The 17,578-nt window shown below is 41.0% G+C and overlaps 1 protein-coding gene across 1 annotated transcript in view; it reads right to left on the bottom strand.

The window, feature by feature from the left end:
- Positions 1 to 17,578, bottom strand: part of LOC130366917 (tetratricopeptide repeat protein 24-like) — a 44,842-nt gene that overhangs the window by 14,349 nt on the left and 12,915 nt on the right. Inside the window, exons 4-5 of the mRNA XM_056569274.1 lie at positions 13,123 to 13,244; positions 4,329 to 4,448 (exon numbers count right to left, since the gene is read on the bottom strand). Coding sequence (XP_056425249.1) covers positions 4,329 to 4,448; positions 13,123 to 13,244 — 242 coding nt within the window. The remainder of the gene's footprint in view (positions 1 to 4,328; positions 4,449 to 13,122; positions 13,245 to 17,578) is intronic.

The raw sequence follows: 17,578 nt of genomic DNA, 5'->3' as shown, positions 1-17,578 counted from the left end.
GGCCGAATGTATTAGACTAGATGGCCCGAATGTATTAGATTAGATGGGCCGAATGTATTAGACAAGATGGGCTGAATGTATTAGATTAGATGGGCCGAATGTATTAGATTAGATGGGCCGAATGTATTAGACTAGATGGGCCGAATGTATTAGACTAGATGGGCCGAATGTATTAGACTAGATGGGCCGAATGTATTAGATTAGATGGGCCGAATGTATTAGATTAGATGGACCGAATGTATCAGATTAGATGGGCCGAATGTATTAGATTAGATGGACCGAATGTATCAGATTAGATGGGCCAAATGTATTAGACTAGATGGGCCAAATGTATTAGACTAGATGGGCCAAATGTATTAGACTAGATGGGCCGAATGTATTTGATTAGGCTGCTTTACACTATAAAATTCATCCGTTTTAAAGATCCGTTTGATTTTCCGTTATGAAAACCCTAAAAATCGGCCATTAAACGTCCGTTAGAAAATCCCATACGTCCGTTAGAAAATCCCATTATAGTCTATGTGATTTTTACATTATCCGTTTTAATCCGTTATAGTCCATTATTAATAACGGACATTATTTTGTGATGGGAGAATGAACGGAAGAAATAGTGCATGCACTATTTCTCCCGTTACTATCTTCCGTCACAAGATAACGTCCGTTATTAATAACGGACTATGGCGGATTGAAACTGATAATGTAAAAATCCCATAGACTATAATGGGATTTTCTAGCAGACGTTTAACCCCTTAAGGACTCAGCCCATTTTGGCCTTAAGGACTCAGACAATTTAATTTTTACGTTTTCATTTTTTCCTCCTCGCCTTCTAAAAATCATAACTCTTTTATATTTTCATCCACAGACTAGTATGAGGGCTTGTTTTTTGCGCGACCAGTTGTCCTTTGTAATGACATCACTCATTATATCATAAAATGTATGGCGCAACCAAAAAACACTATTTTTGTGGGGAAATTAAAACGAAAAACGCAATTTTGCTAATTTTGGAAGGTTTTATTTTCACGCCGTACAATTTATGGTAAAAATGATGTGTGTTCTTTATTCTGAGGGTCAATACGATTAAAATGATATCCATTATTACATACTTTTATATTATTGTTGCGCTTAAAAAAAATCACAAACTTTTTAACCAAATTAGTACGTTTATAATCCCTTTATTTTGATGACCCCTAACTTTTTTATTTTTCCGTATAAGTGGCGGTATGGGGGCTCATTTTTTGCACCATGAGCTGTACTTTTTTCTGATACCACATTTGCATATAAAAAACTTTTAATACATTTTTTATAATTTTTTTTAAAAAAATGTATTAAAAAAGTAGGAATTTTGGACTTTTTTATTTTTTTCGTTCACGCCGTTCACCGTACGGGATCATTAACATTTTATTTTAATAGTTCGGACATTTACGCACGCGGCAATACCAAATATGTCTATAAAAAATGTTTTTTACGCTTTTTGGGGGTAAAATAGGAAAAAACGGACGTTTTACTTTTTTATTGGGGGAGGGGATTTTTCACTTTTTTTTTACTTTTACTTTTACATTTTTTTACATTTTTCTTTACACTTGAATAGTCCCCATAGGGGACTATTCATAGCAATACCATGATTGCTAATACTGATCTGTTCTATGTATAGGACATAGAACAGATCAGTATTATCGGTCATCTTCTGCTCTGGTCTGCTCGATCTCAGACCAGAGCAGGAGATGCCGGGAGCCGCACGAAGGAAGGAGAGGGGGCGATCCGATCGTTCATTTAAATCGCGAACTGCCGCAGATGCCGGGATCTGTATTGATCCCGGCACCTGAGGGGTTAATGGCGGACGCCCGCGAGATCACGGGCGTCGGCCATTGCCGGCGGGTCCCTGGCTGCGATTAGCAGCCGGGATCAGCCGCGCATAACACGGGCATCGCTCCGATGCCCGCGGTTATGCACAGGACCTAAATGTACGTCCTGGTGCGTTAAGTACCACCTCACCAGGACGTACATTTACGTCCTGCGTCCTTAAGGGGTTAATGGAAGATTTTCAGGGTTTTCATAACGGAACATCAAACGGATCTTTAAAACGGATGAATTTTATAGTGTGAAAGCAACCTTAAATGGGCTAAATGGTTATTATCTGCTAAAACATTCTATGTAGTCACTTTTAAAGTGAACCTGTCATTTAAAAAAAAAAAAAAAACTTTTGACACAAAGATTATTCAAAAGTTTGGATTGGTCTCAGTGGGGAGACCTCCACCATTAAGAACAAAAAGGGAGAAGTGTGCAGTTATGTGCTTCACCCCTGAGTCGCTGCGATCTCCATCCAGTTTCACAAGACAGGTTCCATAGACTTATAATGAAGCCCATCTAATGCAACAGGACAGATATCACAGCGAGATGGGGAGTAAAGCACATCAGTCTGCACGTCTGCAGTCAAAAGTCTTTTTTTTTTTTTTTTTTTTTACATGACAGGGAAACTTTAAAATATTTATGATTCCTTAGCCTAGATTCATATTGCTCCTGATTTATTTGTATTTTCCTTATAAAAGTCAACTCCATACTATAGGTTCTTATAGTCCAAGTGGCTGCTGTAAAGCACATTTCTAAATGTTGTTAAAAGCATCTCAGACAATATAGCTGTGCCCATAATCATGTATAAATATAAAATAAAAATCTGCAGGAAGAAACATTTATCAGTATCTGTTTTTTTTTTTCTTTAAAAAGTGTAGTTTTCTTTGTGGGTGTTAATTCACTACAATTTTTTTTCCTCAGTATTTACTAAGGTTTCCCTACATTTTGCACTTTTCCCTACATTTTGCTGTTTTTTACACATGCTCTCATCTTTAGGGTTTTCTTCAGCTCAGCACCACATTTTCTATGGAAACCTTTGTAAAGATGTTGGGTATGTATGAAAATGTTGGGGACACTCCCCCTTTTTGTCAGACTTGCCCATTTTCCCCCAGAGACCACGCCCCTGGGTTTTCTCAGTAAAATGGAGAGTTGTTAAAGGGGTACTCTGCCCCTAGACATGTCAGATCACAGGGGTCCCGCTGCTGCAGCACCCCGCTATCATTACTGCGCAGAGTGAGATCGCTCTGCACGTAATGACGGGCAATACAGGGGCCGGAGCATCGTTACATCACGACTCCGCCCCTCGTGACGTCACGGCCCGCCCCCGTCAATACAAGTCTATGGGAGGGGGCGTGGCGGTCATCACGCCCCCTGCCATAGACTTGCATTAAGGGGACGGGCCATGATGTCATGAGGGGTGGAGCCATGACATCACGCTGCTCCGGCTCCTGTATCGCCCGTCATTACGCACAGAGAGAACTCGCTCTGTGCAGTAATGATAGCGGGGTGCAGCAGCGGCGATCCCCGGGGTCCCCTGCAGTGGGACCACGGCGATCTAACATCTTATCCCCTATTCTTTGGATAGGGGATAAGATGCCAGGGGTGGAGTATCCCTTTAAGGTTTTTTTCAATTCTGGCGCAAACTCTGATGCACATTCTGGCGCAGACAGAATTTCTGGCACACAACCTAACAGAACATGTTGGGTTTACAATAGTAAATCAGGGCCAATGACTTTACCCCTTCCCACTATAGGACATATGGATACATAATGGGAAGAGGGGATCAGCATCGGAGTGGGATTATGACGTCATCCCACTCTGTACCATGCAACCCCTGGGTGGAATCGACAGCCAGGGGCTGCAGCTATTAGCCTACAGCAGCGATCGCTTATTTAAATATTTTTTTAACAGATGCAGTTTACTAATAAGTATAACTTTTGTGGCACCAGTTCATCTGAAAAATGTTTTTTTTTTTTTTTCTCGAGTACCCCTTTAAGAAGTTTACCCTCCTGGAAGCATATAGTAATATTTAATTTACCATCAAGGATCAGCCATAAATACTAAAACAAACCTATTGGGGGAGATTTATCAATCAGACTGAAACCCTAATTGTCTGTTTTTTCACACAGCAACCAATCACAGCTTAACAAGCCCTTGTAAAGTGAAAGTCAGGTTGTGATTGGTTGCTCTGGGAAAAAACAGACAATTAGGGTTTCAGGCTGATTGATAAATCAGGGCCATTATGTTGATTGAAATGATATTTGGTGATCTTTTTGTATTGCCATCGGTTAACATTAGTTAATTGTGAAGTAATTCTTGAAAAATATTTACTTTACATTTGTTTGTTGCTGGAGAATGGTCACATAACTACAACCTGTTTATGTCTATGTTTTTGTTTAGATTTTTATAAGTAAATATAATGATAAAAAGGAAACTGGGATGATATAATTTCATTCTGCATAAATTTTTAATAGACTCACATCTGGTCTTGGCCTGGAATCGCTTTCAGTCAAAACTGCGGGATGTTGATGAGTGATTTTATATTCAATGGTGTCTGTAAGTTTTCCTAAAATTCTCTCCCTGATGATATCGGATGTTTCCTGCAAATACAAAATAAAATATTGTAAAATGAAATAGGTACTGTCCAACAGTCCACATTAAGTCAATAATATAATGTAACAATTATGTTGTTCTGTTTTATATTAGATATGTGTGCTAAACCATGTATCAATACATCCCAGAAAACTTAACATTTTGGACAACAGCATGTAACCTTCCTACAAGCTAAAAAAAAAATAGACGGAGGAATGAAGGGTTGTGGTTCAGCACTCATCGTTATCTGCTTCAAAAAAGCTTTATCCATGATCCATGCATGACCATTCTTTACCCTGACATGCATATCCAACATGTATGGCCACTCTTTACCCTGACATGCATATCCAACATGTATGGCCACTCTTTACCCTGACATGCATATCCAACATGTATGGCCACTCTTTACCCTGACATGCATATCCAACATGTATGGCCACTCTTTACCCTGACATGCATATCCAACATGAATGACGATTCTTTACCCTGACATACATATTCAACATGTATGGCCACTCTTTACCCTGACATGCATATCCAACATGTATGGCCACTCTTTACCCTGACATGCATATCCAACATGTAGGGCCACTCTTTATTCTGACATGCATATCCAACATGTATGGCCACTCTTTACCCTGACATGCATATCCAACATGTATGGCCACTCTTTACCCTTACATGCATATCCAACATGTATGGCCACTCTTTACCCTTACATGCATATCCAACATGTATGGCCACTCTTTACCCTGACATCTGTTAGGGTCAACATTAATTTCATGTGTAAGATAAATGCTCTATGATCCTTCTGAATTTTGCAACATCTGTAAATGATCTTGTGTATGACCCCCCTCTGACTCTCCCTGGGTAAAGATATTAAGGGATGATACTATGCAATAATAGAAAACAATCTACTCCAAAAAGGGTCTGACAACAGCATGTCCCCCTCTCCCCATTAAGCCTATTGTGCATTTTTACATTGGAGTAAGGGGAAACAGCTGTTGTCCAAGTAATTTAAAGCACGCTTGTCATATCACAGAAAAAAATAATGCTTCTATATGTTACTCACTAGGTCATGCAGATGCTTTACATGTATTTTTATGTGTCTGACTTTTTATTTAGCTCACACATCCCTCTGTTCTGCTGCTCACTCATTCTGACATTAACTGCTCAGGAAGGGGTGTGTCCTAGGTGAGCACTGAGTCCGCAATCACTCACCAATAATTCACTTCCTCCCTGAGTCTGCTGTGCTGGATCTCTTCATCTGATCACTGCAGGCTGCTCTGTAAACCTTATCTCGGTATTTAGGACAGGAGTGAGCCTAGAGGAGTGCTAGTCCTGCCCTCGTTTACTGGACTTAGTCCATGCTTATGCATCAGTTGGGACAAATATTATGCTGCAGCCAGACAGGATTATGTTCTGGATGGTATGGGGACCCCTAGTGGTGTTATAAGCCATGTTTTCTATATAAATGAGATCAATTCTTTTTATAGAGTATATAAGAAAGGTTAAGATGTAAAACATATAAAAAGCTTTTGATTCTGACAGTGCCCATTTAAACCTTCACCTTATTGTCACGTCTAAACCTAGCTTTAAAAGTTATTGTAATTACCCTGTTTATGCATAAAAAAATTATTTCATCTTTCTATCTGAAACAAAAAAAAAGTAGTCTTTGTCGTAAAGCAATGGCTTATTGCTAGCATATGTCACCACTTTATGATCAGCATGCTTGCTGGTCCTTTCCAAGTCCTTTCTGCACAGCACCACCAGGCCCCTATTGGCTTGCATCAATCATTAAGCAATGGCATGACTCAGATCCATGCTACCATTTTAGGAGATTCGAGTACCCTGAATTAATTAAATATCATGCTGAAATATTATGCTCCCCTTTACAGCCTTTTTATGATTGATAGACAAGGTTTTCAAATAGCACATTTTTCCTACTACAGTAGTGATTCCTTGTCTCCTCCAGACTCTGTCCTGGCTCTTGTGCTCTCTACTGCAGCTTTGCTGATACATTTGATGCCCAAAGGTGATGTCATGGGCAGCTGCCTTTAAAATCATTTCCTGTCCTGCAATACTCTGCCGTACACTAGGTATTACACTAAGTGCTAGTTTGTCTTTGTGATTTCAGTTTGATAACTGTTTCTAACCTTTATTCACACTGTGGAATCTCTGGGCGTAATTACCGCCAGAGATCCTGCGGGCAGCGCTAGGACCACGTAGACTGCATTGCTGTCCCCATAGACGGCAATGCATTTCTGAGCGGATCTTTCGGCGGATCTGCTCGAAAATGCATTGCCGTCTATTGGAGTTATAGTCTTGCAACATCAGAAAGTCCACAGCCCTGGGTCTGGTCTAGCCAGTGCTGTTGGATTAAGGGAAAAGAGTAATTGCCAAATATTTCTCAACATTTTAAAAGAAAAAAAAATAGAATAAAGTAAACTGATCATGATTACATTTTGACTACATATTAAATATGAATCTTTCTTAGGAATTCCCTGTTAAAAAATGTTGGCTACTTTGAGGTATACTGTTGGCACCTTGACCGGTATTAATATTAAAGGGTTACTCTGCCCCTTGACATCCAAAGGATCTTCCTGCTGCATCCGGGGGGTTCGTTTAGAGCAGTGTTTCCCAAACGCCGTCCTCAAGTCCCCCCAACAGGTCATGTTTTCTGGTTTTCCTTAGTCTTTCACAGGGGATATAACTGTGGTGATGCCTGATTCACTGAACATAATTATATCCCCTGTGAAAGACTAAGAAAATCCAGAAAACATGACCTGTTGGGGGTGTTTGAGGACTGCGTTTGGGAAACACAGGATTAGAGCGTCAGGTGCAGTGCCGGAGGCTTGTGATGTCACTGTCATGCCCGCTTGCGACGTAATTGCCACGACCCCTCAAAGTCTATGGGAGGTGGCGTGACGGCCATCGCGTCCCCTCTCATAGACTTGCATTGAGGGGGCGTGGCCGTGAAATCACGAGCGGGGTGTGACTGTGACATCACAAGCCTCCGCCCTGCATTGCCAGTCATCTGGCACGGAGTGAAGTTTACTCCATACACCGGATGTCTGAGGTGCCGCACCTGAGATTTCGGGGGTCCCCAGCGGCAGGAACCCCGCGATCAGACATCTAATCCCCTGGCCTTTGGATAGGGGATAAGATGTCTAGGGGCGGAGTACCCCTTTAAGCACGGGTAAGTGATAGACAACCTACAATAAAAAATATTCAGCAGTTATCTTAACTACTGGAATTTGTGGTCAAAAGCAAAGCATTAAAAACATCTTTGGAGGTGCTTTAGATGTCTGTCTTCCCCAGCTATTTATTGAATGCATTTCATTAATGTGAGAATGACTCTTCCTGGCTTATTGTGTGATTCATGCCCTTGTGAGGAATTCATTGCTCGAAAATCCTAGTAAATCTCAGGAATACAATTGCCAAAGAACTGATAATTACTACATAGTTAGTCTCTCATCTCCAAGTGGCCAAGTAAAGTGGCGCCACTGTGATTTTCTTCATTTAGCTGCTACATGACTGCTCGATTAGGCATATCTTCTGACAGGAAACCAAACACTGCAAGCACACTGATGCTTTTAATTCATTGCAATCCTATTAAGTATGATTTATCCTCAATGACAATGAGGATTGTTTGCTGTGTAAGATAATTCCCACCACAGCAGGCCTGTTATCATCCAGATAAGGAGCTGAAGTCTACAAATCTATTGTCAGCCATGGTTTGGTATGAAGAATACTGTGTCTTATAGCTGATAATCATGTTCTTTACATAATCCTATCAGTGATGAAATGAAATGAGCTATCATGATGAAGTATTTATAGCATGTATCGTACAAGTATTTAAACCGTTATACTGTCCCTGGTTGTTTCTTATCTGCAGTACTAGGTGCATTTTATCTTATTTAAAATATATCAATGACAGTACAAAATGAAACAGTCCCAACAGATCTTTATGTATTTTCCTTCCTATTTGTAGCAAATCATAGAAAAGGGTTGGTTAATCCATGGCTTGATATCCATTTGCCTGATATAGTGCAACTATAATAATTATTTATATAGCACACGCAGATTCCACAACACTGATCACTCAATTTGGTCCTGGTCCTCCATTGGGGTTCACAATCTAAATGAATCTTTTGGTATGTGTTGGAATAAACCCATGAAAACATGGGGAGATCATACAAACTCACTGAAAATATTGTTGTCACGATTCGGCTTGCAGGAGGTGGATCCTCTGTGCCAGAGAGGGATTGGCGTGGACCGTGCTAGTGGACCGGTTCTAAGTTACTACTGGTATTCACCAGAGCCCGCCGCAAAGCGGGATGGTCTTGCAGCGGCGGTAGTAACCAGGTCGTATCCACTAGCAACGGCTCAACCTCTCTGACTGCTGAAGATAGGTGCGGTACAAGGGAGTAGACAAGAGCAAGGTCGGACGTAGCAGAAGGTCGGGGCAGGCAGCAAGGATAGTAGTCAGGGGCAACGGCAGGAGGTCTGGAACACAGGCTAGGAACACACTGGGAAACGCTTTCACTGGCACGATGGCAACAAGATCCGGCGAGGGAGTGCAGGGGAAGTGAGGTATACATAGGGAGTGCACAGGTGAACACACTAATTAGAACAACTGCGCCAATCAGTGGCGCAGTGACCCTTTAAATCGCAGAGACCCGGCGCGCGCGCGCCCTAGGGAGCGGGGCCGCGCGCGCCGGGACAGGACCGACGGAGAGCGAGTCAGGTACGGGAGCCGGGGTGCGCATCGCGAGCGGGTGCCACCCGCATCGCGAATCGCATCCCGGCTGGAGGCGGTATCGCAGCGCACCCGGTCAGTGGATCTGACCGGGGCGCTGCAGTAGCGAGGATGTGGCGAGCGCTCCGGGGAGGAGCGGGGACCCGGAGCGCTCGGCGTAACAATTGTCATTGGTGGGATTTGAACTTAAGCCCCCAACACTGCAAGGCAATAGTGCTAACCACTGAGGCACCATGGAGCCCAACTGAGCCATTGTGCTGCCAAACTGAGCCACCATGCTGTAGTATGATGAACATCCTAGGCTGGGTTCAAATACAGTATGTCCGGCGTCCGACATAGGTGAGCCTATATCCCGACACAACTGATGCCATAACTGAGGACAACATGCATCAGTTGTCATCAATTGTGTAGCATGCGGCATCCATTGTTTCTGAATGCCAGACAGGAGAATGCAGCTGCGTCCAGCGTGTCCAACCATCCGGCATCCAAATTGAGATGGGATCAAATGAATGGGATCAGTTCTACCATCAGTTTCCCTCCAGTGCACACTCCAGTGAAACACTGCCGGAGAACTGATACATGCGAACGCGCCTTATTCTCTTCAAGGTAATCGTTGGACAAGGACTTGTCATTCGGATGTATATAAATGTTTCTTGGCTATGTTTGACATTGATATTATATCTCCAATGCATAATAAACAATAATAAATAACAATATTTTGTTCTATTCTTATCTTTGTTTTCTAAACTTTTGTTAGAGTACACATCCCATGAAATTTTTCACAACTACAAGCATACATTCACCCAGTGGTCATAGTGCTAATGTCCTCACCAATTTATCCCGGCATTTCAAAGGATACAATTCCCTACAGAGTTTATGAAGAAATAGCATTGAGGCACGCTCCTTGAGACATTTAAAGGGGTACTCCGCCCCTAGACATCTTACCCCTAAGGATAGGGGATAAGATGTCAGATCGCTGGGGTCCCGCTGCTGGGGACCCCGGGGATCGCTGCTGCAGCACCCCGCTATCATTACTGCGCAGAGCGAGATCGCTCTGCACGTAATGACGGGCAATACAGGGGCCGGAGCATCGTTACGTCATGGCTCCGCCCCTCGTGCCGTCACGGCCCGCCCCCGTCAATACAAGTCTATGGGAGGGGGCGTGGCGGTCATCATGCCCCTTGCCATAGACTTGCATTAAGGGGACGGGCCGTGATGTCATGAGGGGCGGAGCCATGATGTCACGCTGCTCCGGCCCCTGTATCACCCGTCATTACGCACAGAGCGAACTCGCTCTGTGCAGTAATGATGGCGGGGTGCCGCAGCGGCGATCCCCGGGGTCCCCAGCAGCGGGACCGCGGCGATCTAACATCTTATCCCCTATCCTTTGGATAGGGGATAAGATGCCAGGGGCGGAGTACCCCTTTAAGGGCCCGCCACCTTTCTCCTTATATTTATAGTTGCTAACCATTTTGTAAAATAATAATCTAGTGTGTTGTAAATTAGTATGTACAGTACAGACACAAGGCCAGGCTAGATATAAAAACATCACTATTTCCCTTGAATAACTACCCAGTTATAACAGACACCTCCAAGCATTTACATTCACCTTCCAAGAAGAATAAAGTCAAAAAAACATAAATCATAATTTTGACTATTTTTCTTGGAAGGTGAACATGTTATCAATTGTATCTACTAACAGGAATATTGACTTGTGTAAACAATACACCATTTTTTTTATATGATACTGAAATACCATTTGTCCTAATAATATATTGTAATACTCTGATTCCCCAGCAATGGTCAGAGAGATTTCTAATGTCATATCTTTTAACACAGTATATGAGAACCTTTACCTGTCATTAACTCAACGTAACTGTTGGACATATTGGTATCAGAAAAGTCATATACTTCTTGACACCCTATCGCGTCTCTATTCATATAACATTAGCTTATTTCAAGATCAATGCTTATTGCTGAAGTTGCTCTATGCTGGTGGTTTACTGATCATGTATATACAGAGAAATCTCCCAATGTCAATGCTGATGCTTTTAAATTTAGCATATGGTAACTGGAATATGTTAGGTTCTTTTGGTCTGAACTGTATTGGAATGCTGAGTCTAATGTATTTTTCAATACAACATTATACAAAAAGCCTAGTCTATGGAAGATGTATTTAAACATTCCTACCATGCTTAAACACGTAATGTGGTGTAACTTTAGGCTAAACTGTACTCTACAGAAAGGAAAGGTGTAAAAAAAGATATTTGGTGTATGGGGTCAATAACTACCGTATATGTCTTTAGAGTGCAATTTAAAATGTGTATTATTTCCAAAACACACAACTGTGATTGGTAAGACATTCAAAAACACAATGGAATGGCAAGGCACACTGAAGACTCCGAAATTTCTGCACCATTTGGCTTTTAAGCTTTTCAGTCTAGAAGATTATTATACATTTATTATCACATCACATGGAGCACAAGTGATTGTCCAACAACAGCAAACTGGGTAATGTTAATTGAAGCTAGCAGGACAATTGTTTGTCAACAGAATCATATATTTGTAGACTATAGAGAATATGGTCATGTGTAGTGTACCCTCTGGTGCACTATGGCTGGAAAGGGTTTAGTATTTGAATGCCTGGTGGCTTATAACTATGAAAGGCTAATGTCAACCTGATCTATGTCTATGGCAGTAAAATTGTTAACCCCCAATTAAAAGTTAAATGTCCATTATCAAGTTGGAGGCTGAAAAAACAGGATCCATCAATGACAATAGGTGATGGTCACAGCTCACCCCCCCCCCCCCCCCTCCTTGCAAAGTGTTCTCTGTATACAGAGCATGCTCAAAATAGTGTCTTCTAGAAACCGTTGAGTCATCTCCAGACATTAGTTTTCTATAGCTGGTATGATACAAACAAACAGTAAAATTACATAGTTTAAAAAAAAAAAAAAGGTTCCCTTATAATATTCTATATGAAAGATGAGCTGGTAAAAATTCTCTATTATATCTGCAAAATGTGAAGAATCCTGATTTAGTGAGTACCTTGAATTATAGAACCACTATATATATACATATATATATATATATATATATATATACAGTGATCCCTCAACTTACAATGGCCTTAACATACAATAGTTTCAACATACAATCGTCTTTTCTGGACCATTGTAACTTAAAACCAGACTCAACATACAATGTACAGACAGTCCAGATTTGTGAAATGTGTCAATGGCCGGAAGAACCAACCAATCAGAATGGGCATTTGACTGGTAAAACCCCTGTATTACTGAAGTGCATGGACTGAATGGCTGTCTGGTAACGCCCCCTACAGTACAGGGAGGTATTACATGTTCTGTACTCTTTATCTGTACCGGGGTTAGCTGCTCCTTTGGACACCAGGTTAGGACGGCTCCATTTTACTTTTTTTTAGGACATTGCATGTACTGTACAGGACCCTGAAGAAGCTCCTGTCCTCTACATAGACCAGTGTTTCCCAACGAGGGTGCCTCCAGCTGTTGCAAAACTACAACTCCCAGCATGCCCGGACAGCCGAAGGCTGGGAGTTGTAGTTTTGCAACAGCTGGAGGCACCCTGGTTGGAAAACACTGAAATAGACAGTGACATACAGCTCCCAGCAGATCTTTCTTACTTTTATATGTAAGGACTTGCTTTATCTATATTAGTTATCTACTTATTTTTCTTTAATCCTCACTTTTTCCTATTTTTGGATGACATTTTGGTGGCTTCAGAACCAATTACCAGGATTCCATAGAGTTATGGTCTCAACATACAATGGTTTCAACATACAATGGTCGTCCTGGAACCTATTAATATTGTAACTTGAGGGACCACTGTATATATATATATATATATATATATATATATATGTAGTAAACACAAAATATTGATACCTTGGATTTTCCAGAAAGAGTCAATGCTTGCTTATAGTAATGAATAGCTTGATTCAGATTTCCAAGGCAAAAATATGTAGCACCCAGTCCTTCACTGACAAGACATTGCCGTAGGAGGTCACCTGTGAACACAAATAATATTTTTTTTTGTAAATCATATTAATACTTTTTGAAGCTTATTGTATTGGTGGCTGTTGTGTTCACTAAATCCATTTATTAAGGCTTTCTTTTTATGTTCAGTATATTTTTCAATTTTAAGATATGGAACAACTTTGAATCATGCATACTATTCTCTCAATATTGCCAATATAGCCCATCTTTTGAAAATTCATCCCACTAAACGTAAAGTCCATTGTAACGTTATCAGAACAATTCTAGACGTTGAGCGTTTGTAACATACGGCATTTTGCTGCACCCATACAGTAGCACATAGCATATTTTAACAGAAAGCCTTGTAGTAGAGTTTCTGTCTGCAAATATGCTTACTGGATATCTGCCACTATAACAGTGCCTGCTGTTTCTAGCTACAAATTGGCAGACATCAAAATGTCTCATAAAGGAAAAATTATTTAATAGTGGGATTCGTTCTACAGTTATCGACTTTGCAAACAGCAGTAAATGCTACAAAGCATCTGAGAAAATATCGAATGTATAGAAGAGCACAACATGGCCATAATCATACAGGAGAAAATTCTTACACTGAGCTCATAAGGGCTCGATACATGGCAGCCTTGTACAACAGGGCAGAGGGATGGCGCACGCTGTTCTGCTTTGTAGTCTGTGCTATGGATATCTTATTCCAGCCATTCCAAAGGGAGATTCACAATCATTTACTATTGATCTGAAAGGGTATGAAGTTATATCTGTTGAGGATTTGCTCAGCCCAGCTTGTGGCTCTTGCGGAATAAAAATTGTAGTAGACCTAGAAAGCCTTGTTTCAAAGTGTTTGTTTTAGTTTTCTCAAAGGCGACCGGGAGCGTCAGATAAATTGGATGTGACACTGGCACTGTGGATGAGCTGGGTTTAATCTCCAGTCACAACAACTTTGCCACCTGTTTATCAAGAGCTGCAATGCTAGGAATGGCAGATCACTTTAGTTTTATACATCAAAGAAAAACTCCAGGTTCCAAAGGCAAATCTGCTTGGGCCCAGTGCAAATTTTGTCGTTAAGACTGTATTGCCTACCATGTGCCATGCTGAATGCTGGTGTCAGTGACAGTAGGCTCTGTGGGCTCCTTTAGGCACCAAGGATATTGGCACATCTGCTACATCTGCACCATTATGCCCACACCGCTTACAGTTTGTACAAAAATGTCATTCCTATTTTTTTAACATATATCCCAATGCATAGATCACTCATGTCCATATATGTAGATTATATTTAAGTTTGGTTAAAAAATAAACTAGAAGTTCCTTCCAACAGAACTTGAAGAGGTATTACTAAGGATCAAGCTACCACCTATGGCAGCCCCAAACACCTGTTTGCGCAGCCCCATTAATGTTAAAGGGATTCATGCAAGCTGCCCAAAACAGCTAATGAAGGCTAGCATCCCAATCACCTACAGTAGCCACAATCCGACTGGAAGGGGATAGGCGTTCCTTGTTCTTGATAGATGTGTGAGTCCCAGATGTGAGACCCGCATCTATCGCACATTTATAGCATATTCTGTAGCTATGTCATAAATATCCAAAAAGGAATAACCCTTTAAATACAGTGGGGGACATTTACTAATCTAGTCTATTCTGGGTATGCCTATAGACCAGCGTATGTGGTAGACTCCTGTCTATTGTGCTCCTAATTTATCAAAGGTCTCACAGCCCTTGATAAATTCTGTGCTCAGACTTCAGGGTCTACAGCTTAAACTGCATTTAGACCTGCTCCAACATGGTCTGACATTTCAGCGTATTTTGGGCAGATGTGACTTGTCGCAAATTCAGCACCAATGCATTTTCCAATGCATTTCCGTCTAAAATAGACTTGCATGCATCATGTTCTAAAAATCCTCTACAGCAAAAATCGCAGAAAAGTCGCACATATTTAGACTGCGACTTTCTGTGCGACAAATTTAGACAGGAAAAAACAGTCTAAAGCCTTTTGATAATTCTCCCCCACTGTGTCAGTATGTCAAATCTCTTTCGGGGAGATTTATCAAAACCTGTGCAGAGGAAAAGTTGCCCATTTGCCCATAGCAACCAATCAGATCGCTTCTTATATTTTTGACATGGCCTCTGCAAAATGAAAGAAGTAATCTGATTGGTTGCTTTGGGCAACTAGGCAACCTTTCCTCTGCACAAGTTTTGATAAATCTCCCCCTTTGAATTTGAGCACCATTGTTATATTCTTATAAAGCTCTAATAATGCATGTAACAACACCCACAAAATATGCCTTAGATGTTTACATTACTATAGATGCACAGACATACATATGCAGGGGTATTCCAGCCATATATTTTTTTATATGTTGCTGAGACCACTACAAAAAAAAAGGGCATACTTACCTACCTGCTCCCCCCGCAGCTCTCGGTTTGACATCTTTAGGTCCCCTGCTTGTCACTCGGCTTCCTAGTTTCGAAACGGATTGGTCTCAGCAGGAAGACCCTGCTCAGCCAATCAATAACTGATAATGACACTACTGCGGATAGTGAGTAGTACCTACTATGATGAGTCCATCTTGGAAGTAAGAAGCAGAATGTAAAGCAGTAGACCACGTGATGTCACACTGGTAGTTGTAAGGGACCCAAGTACGTGAGTATGCTTTTTTTTATTTTTAATCACAGCCTCAGCAACATTGAAAAAACTTTTTGTCAAAAAGCAAAATAACGGTTATAAGCCAGTATGATGTACTTTAGAATATAATCCAAGGTTACTCATTACTTCATTACACCATGGGAGTCAGATATCACTGTCTATGGCAGAGTAATGGAAAAAGTACATGGGTGAATATACAGTAGGAAATAAAATTCACCACATATATATATATATATATATATATATATATATATGTGTGTATATATCAGAATATCTCTATTCTTGCTAATGTTGACATCTCCAACAGTTTTCTTATTATTTATTGACAGAACAGCATGTTATACATCAAACTATTGAAACAAGGACCCTTGTGTATACTCTTAAATTAAGACTCTTAAGAGTCTTAATAATATACTGTATTTACAAGTGTGGGGTTTATACATGATTATACACAAAGTTCTTTGCACTGTCAACCATTAGATTTTTCTGGCCTTGGTTTTTTCCTAGTTAACTTAGAAATGAATGATATACTGTATATAGTGAAAAGACATTTAAAGGATAAGTCTTGTGGTGAAAAATGTATCTCCTATCCACACGATAGGGGATAAGTTTTAAAATGCAGGGGGTCGGACCACTAGGGCCCCCCGGGATCTTATGTAAGGAGCCCGTGCTCTCCCTGGGAGTGGTGTGTCACGTCCAACGCACGAAGCAAGGTCCACTCTACCACCTTATATATAGCTCTTTGGGAGAGCGAAGATAGCTGAATGGCTCTCACATAGAGATATATGGAGGGGGTGTGGCAGTCCCAGCTTCATGTAGGGGCTGTGACGCGCCGCTCCCTGAAATAGCCAGGGCTCCATACAGGAGATTGCGGGAGGCCCCAGCTGTCAGACCCCTGTGATCTAAAACTTATCCTCTATCCTTTAACTGCATCTTAGGTTCTTCTTTAACTGCATCATATACTTGGTACAGTCTTATATTTATTTAACACTTTTGTTATGTGTTGTAAACAGTGACATACACCAACCAGCCATAATATTAACACCAATATTCTTCTTAAAAACCTAAGGTCCTGAGGCCCTTTGATGGCAAAGGTATTCCCTAATGGTGGTGATCTCTTTAAGCAGGATAATGTGAGCTGTTCACAAGGTGTTGACTTGTCCTCCTTAATCCCATAGTCTCAATCCAAGTTGGCATTTGAAGGATGGGCTGGAAAAACAGGAACAATTCATGGATAGGGGATAACATGTCTAGCAGCGGAGTACCCCTTTAAAGGGTTTTCCAACACTATAATATTCCCTAATGTTGTCTGACAGTGATCTACTAATTCTTTATTGAATAAATAACTAATAAACATGTTATTTTAGAAATTTGCAGATTAAGAACATAGTCATGTGTTCCTAGAAATCAAATTTTTTTTCAGCTATAACTAATGTGTCAATATGGGCTCAAGGGGTGAAGACAACTGCCCCTCTCATGCACATGTTGTCATATTATCAAATCACATGACTGCTAGGGGTCTGTGTAAAAGGGGGGTAATGAAATGAGTCTTTTATTCCCTCTAAGGTCTCGTTTACATCTGCATTGGAAGCTTCATTCAGGGCCTCCATCATAGAATCTGTTCATTACAAAAAAAGGAAGCTGCTCAGTCCTTTGCATAACGGACACTGACGGATCCCATCAGATCCAATTAAATTTAATGTCTGT

This window comes from Hyla sarda, chromosome 4 (assembly GCF_029499605.1).
Source record: "Hyla sarda isolate aHylSar1 chromosome 4, aHylSar1.hap1, whole genome shotgun sequence".
Lineage (NCBI taxonomy): Eukaryota > Metazoa > Chordata > Amphibia > Anura > Hylidae > Hyla > Hyla sarda.
Note: the sequence above shows the minus strand (reverse complement) of the source record. Positions and strands in the feature narration are given on the sequence as shown.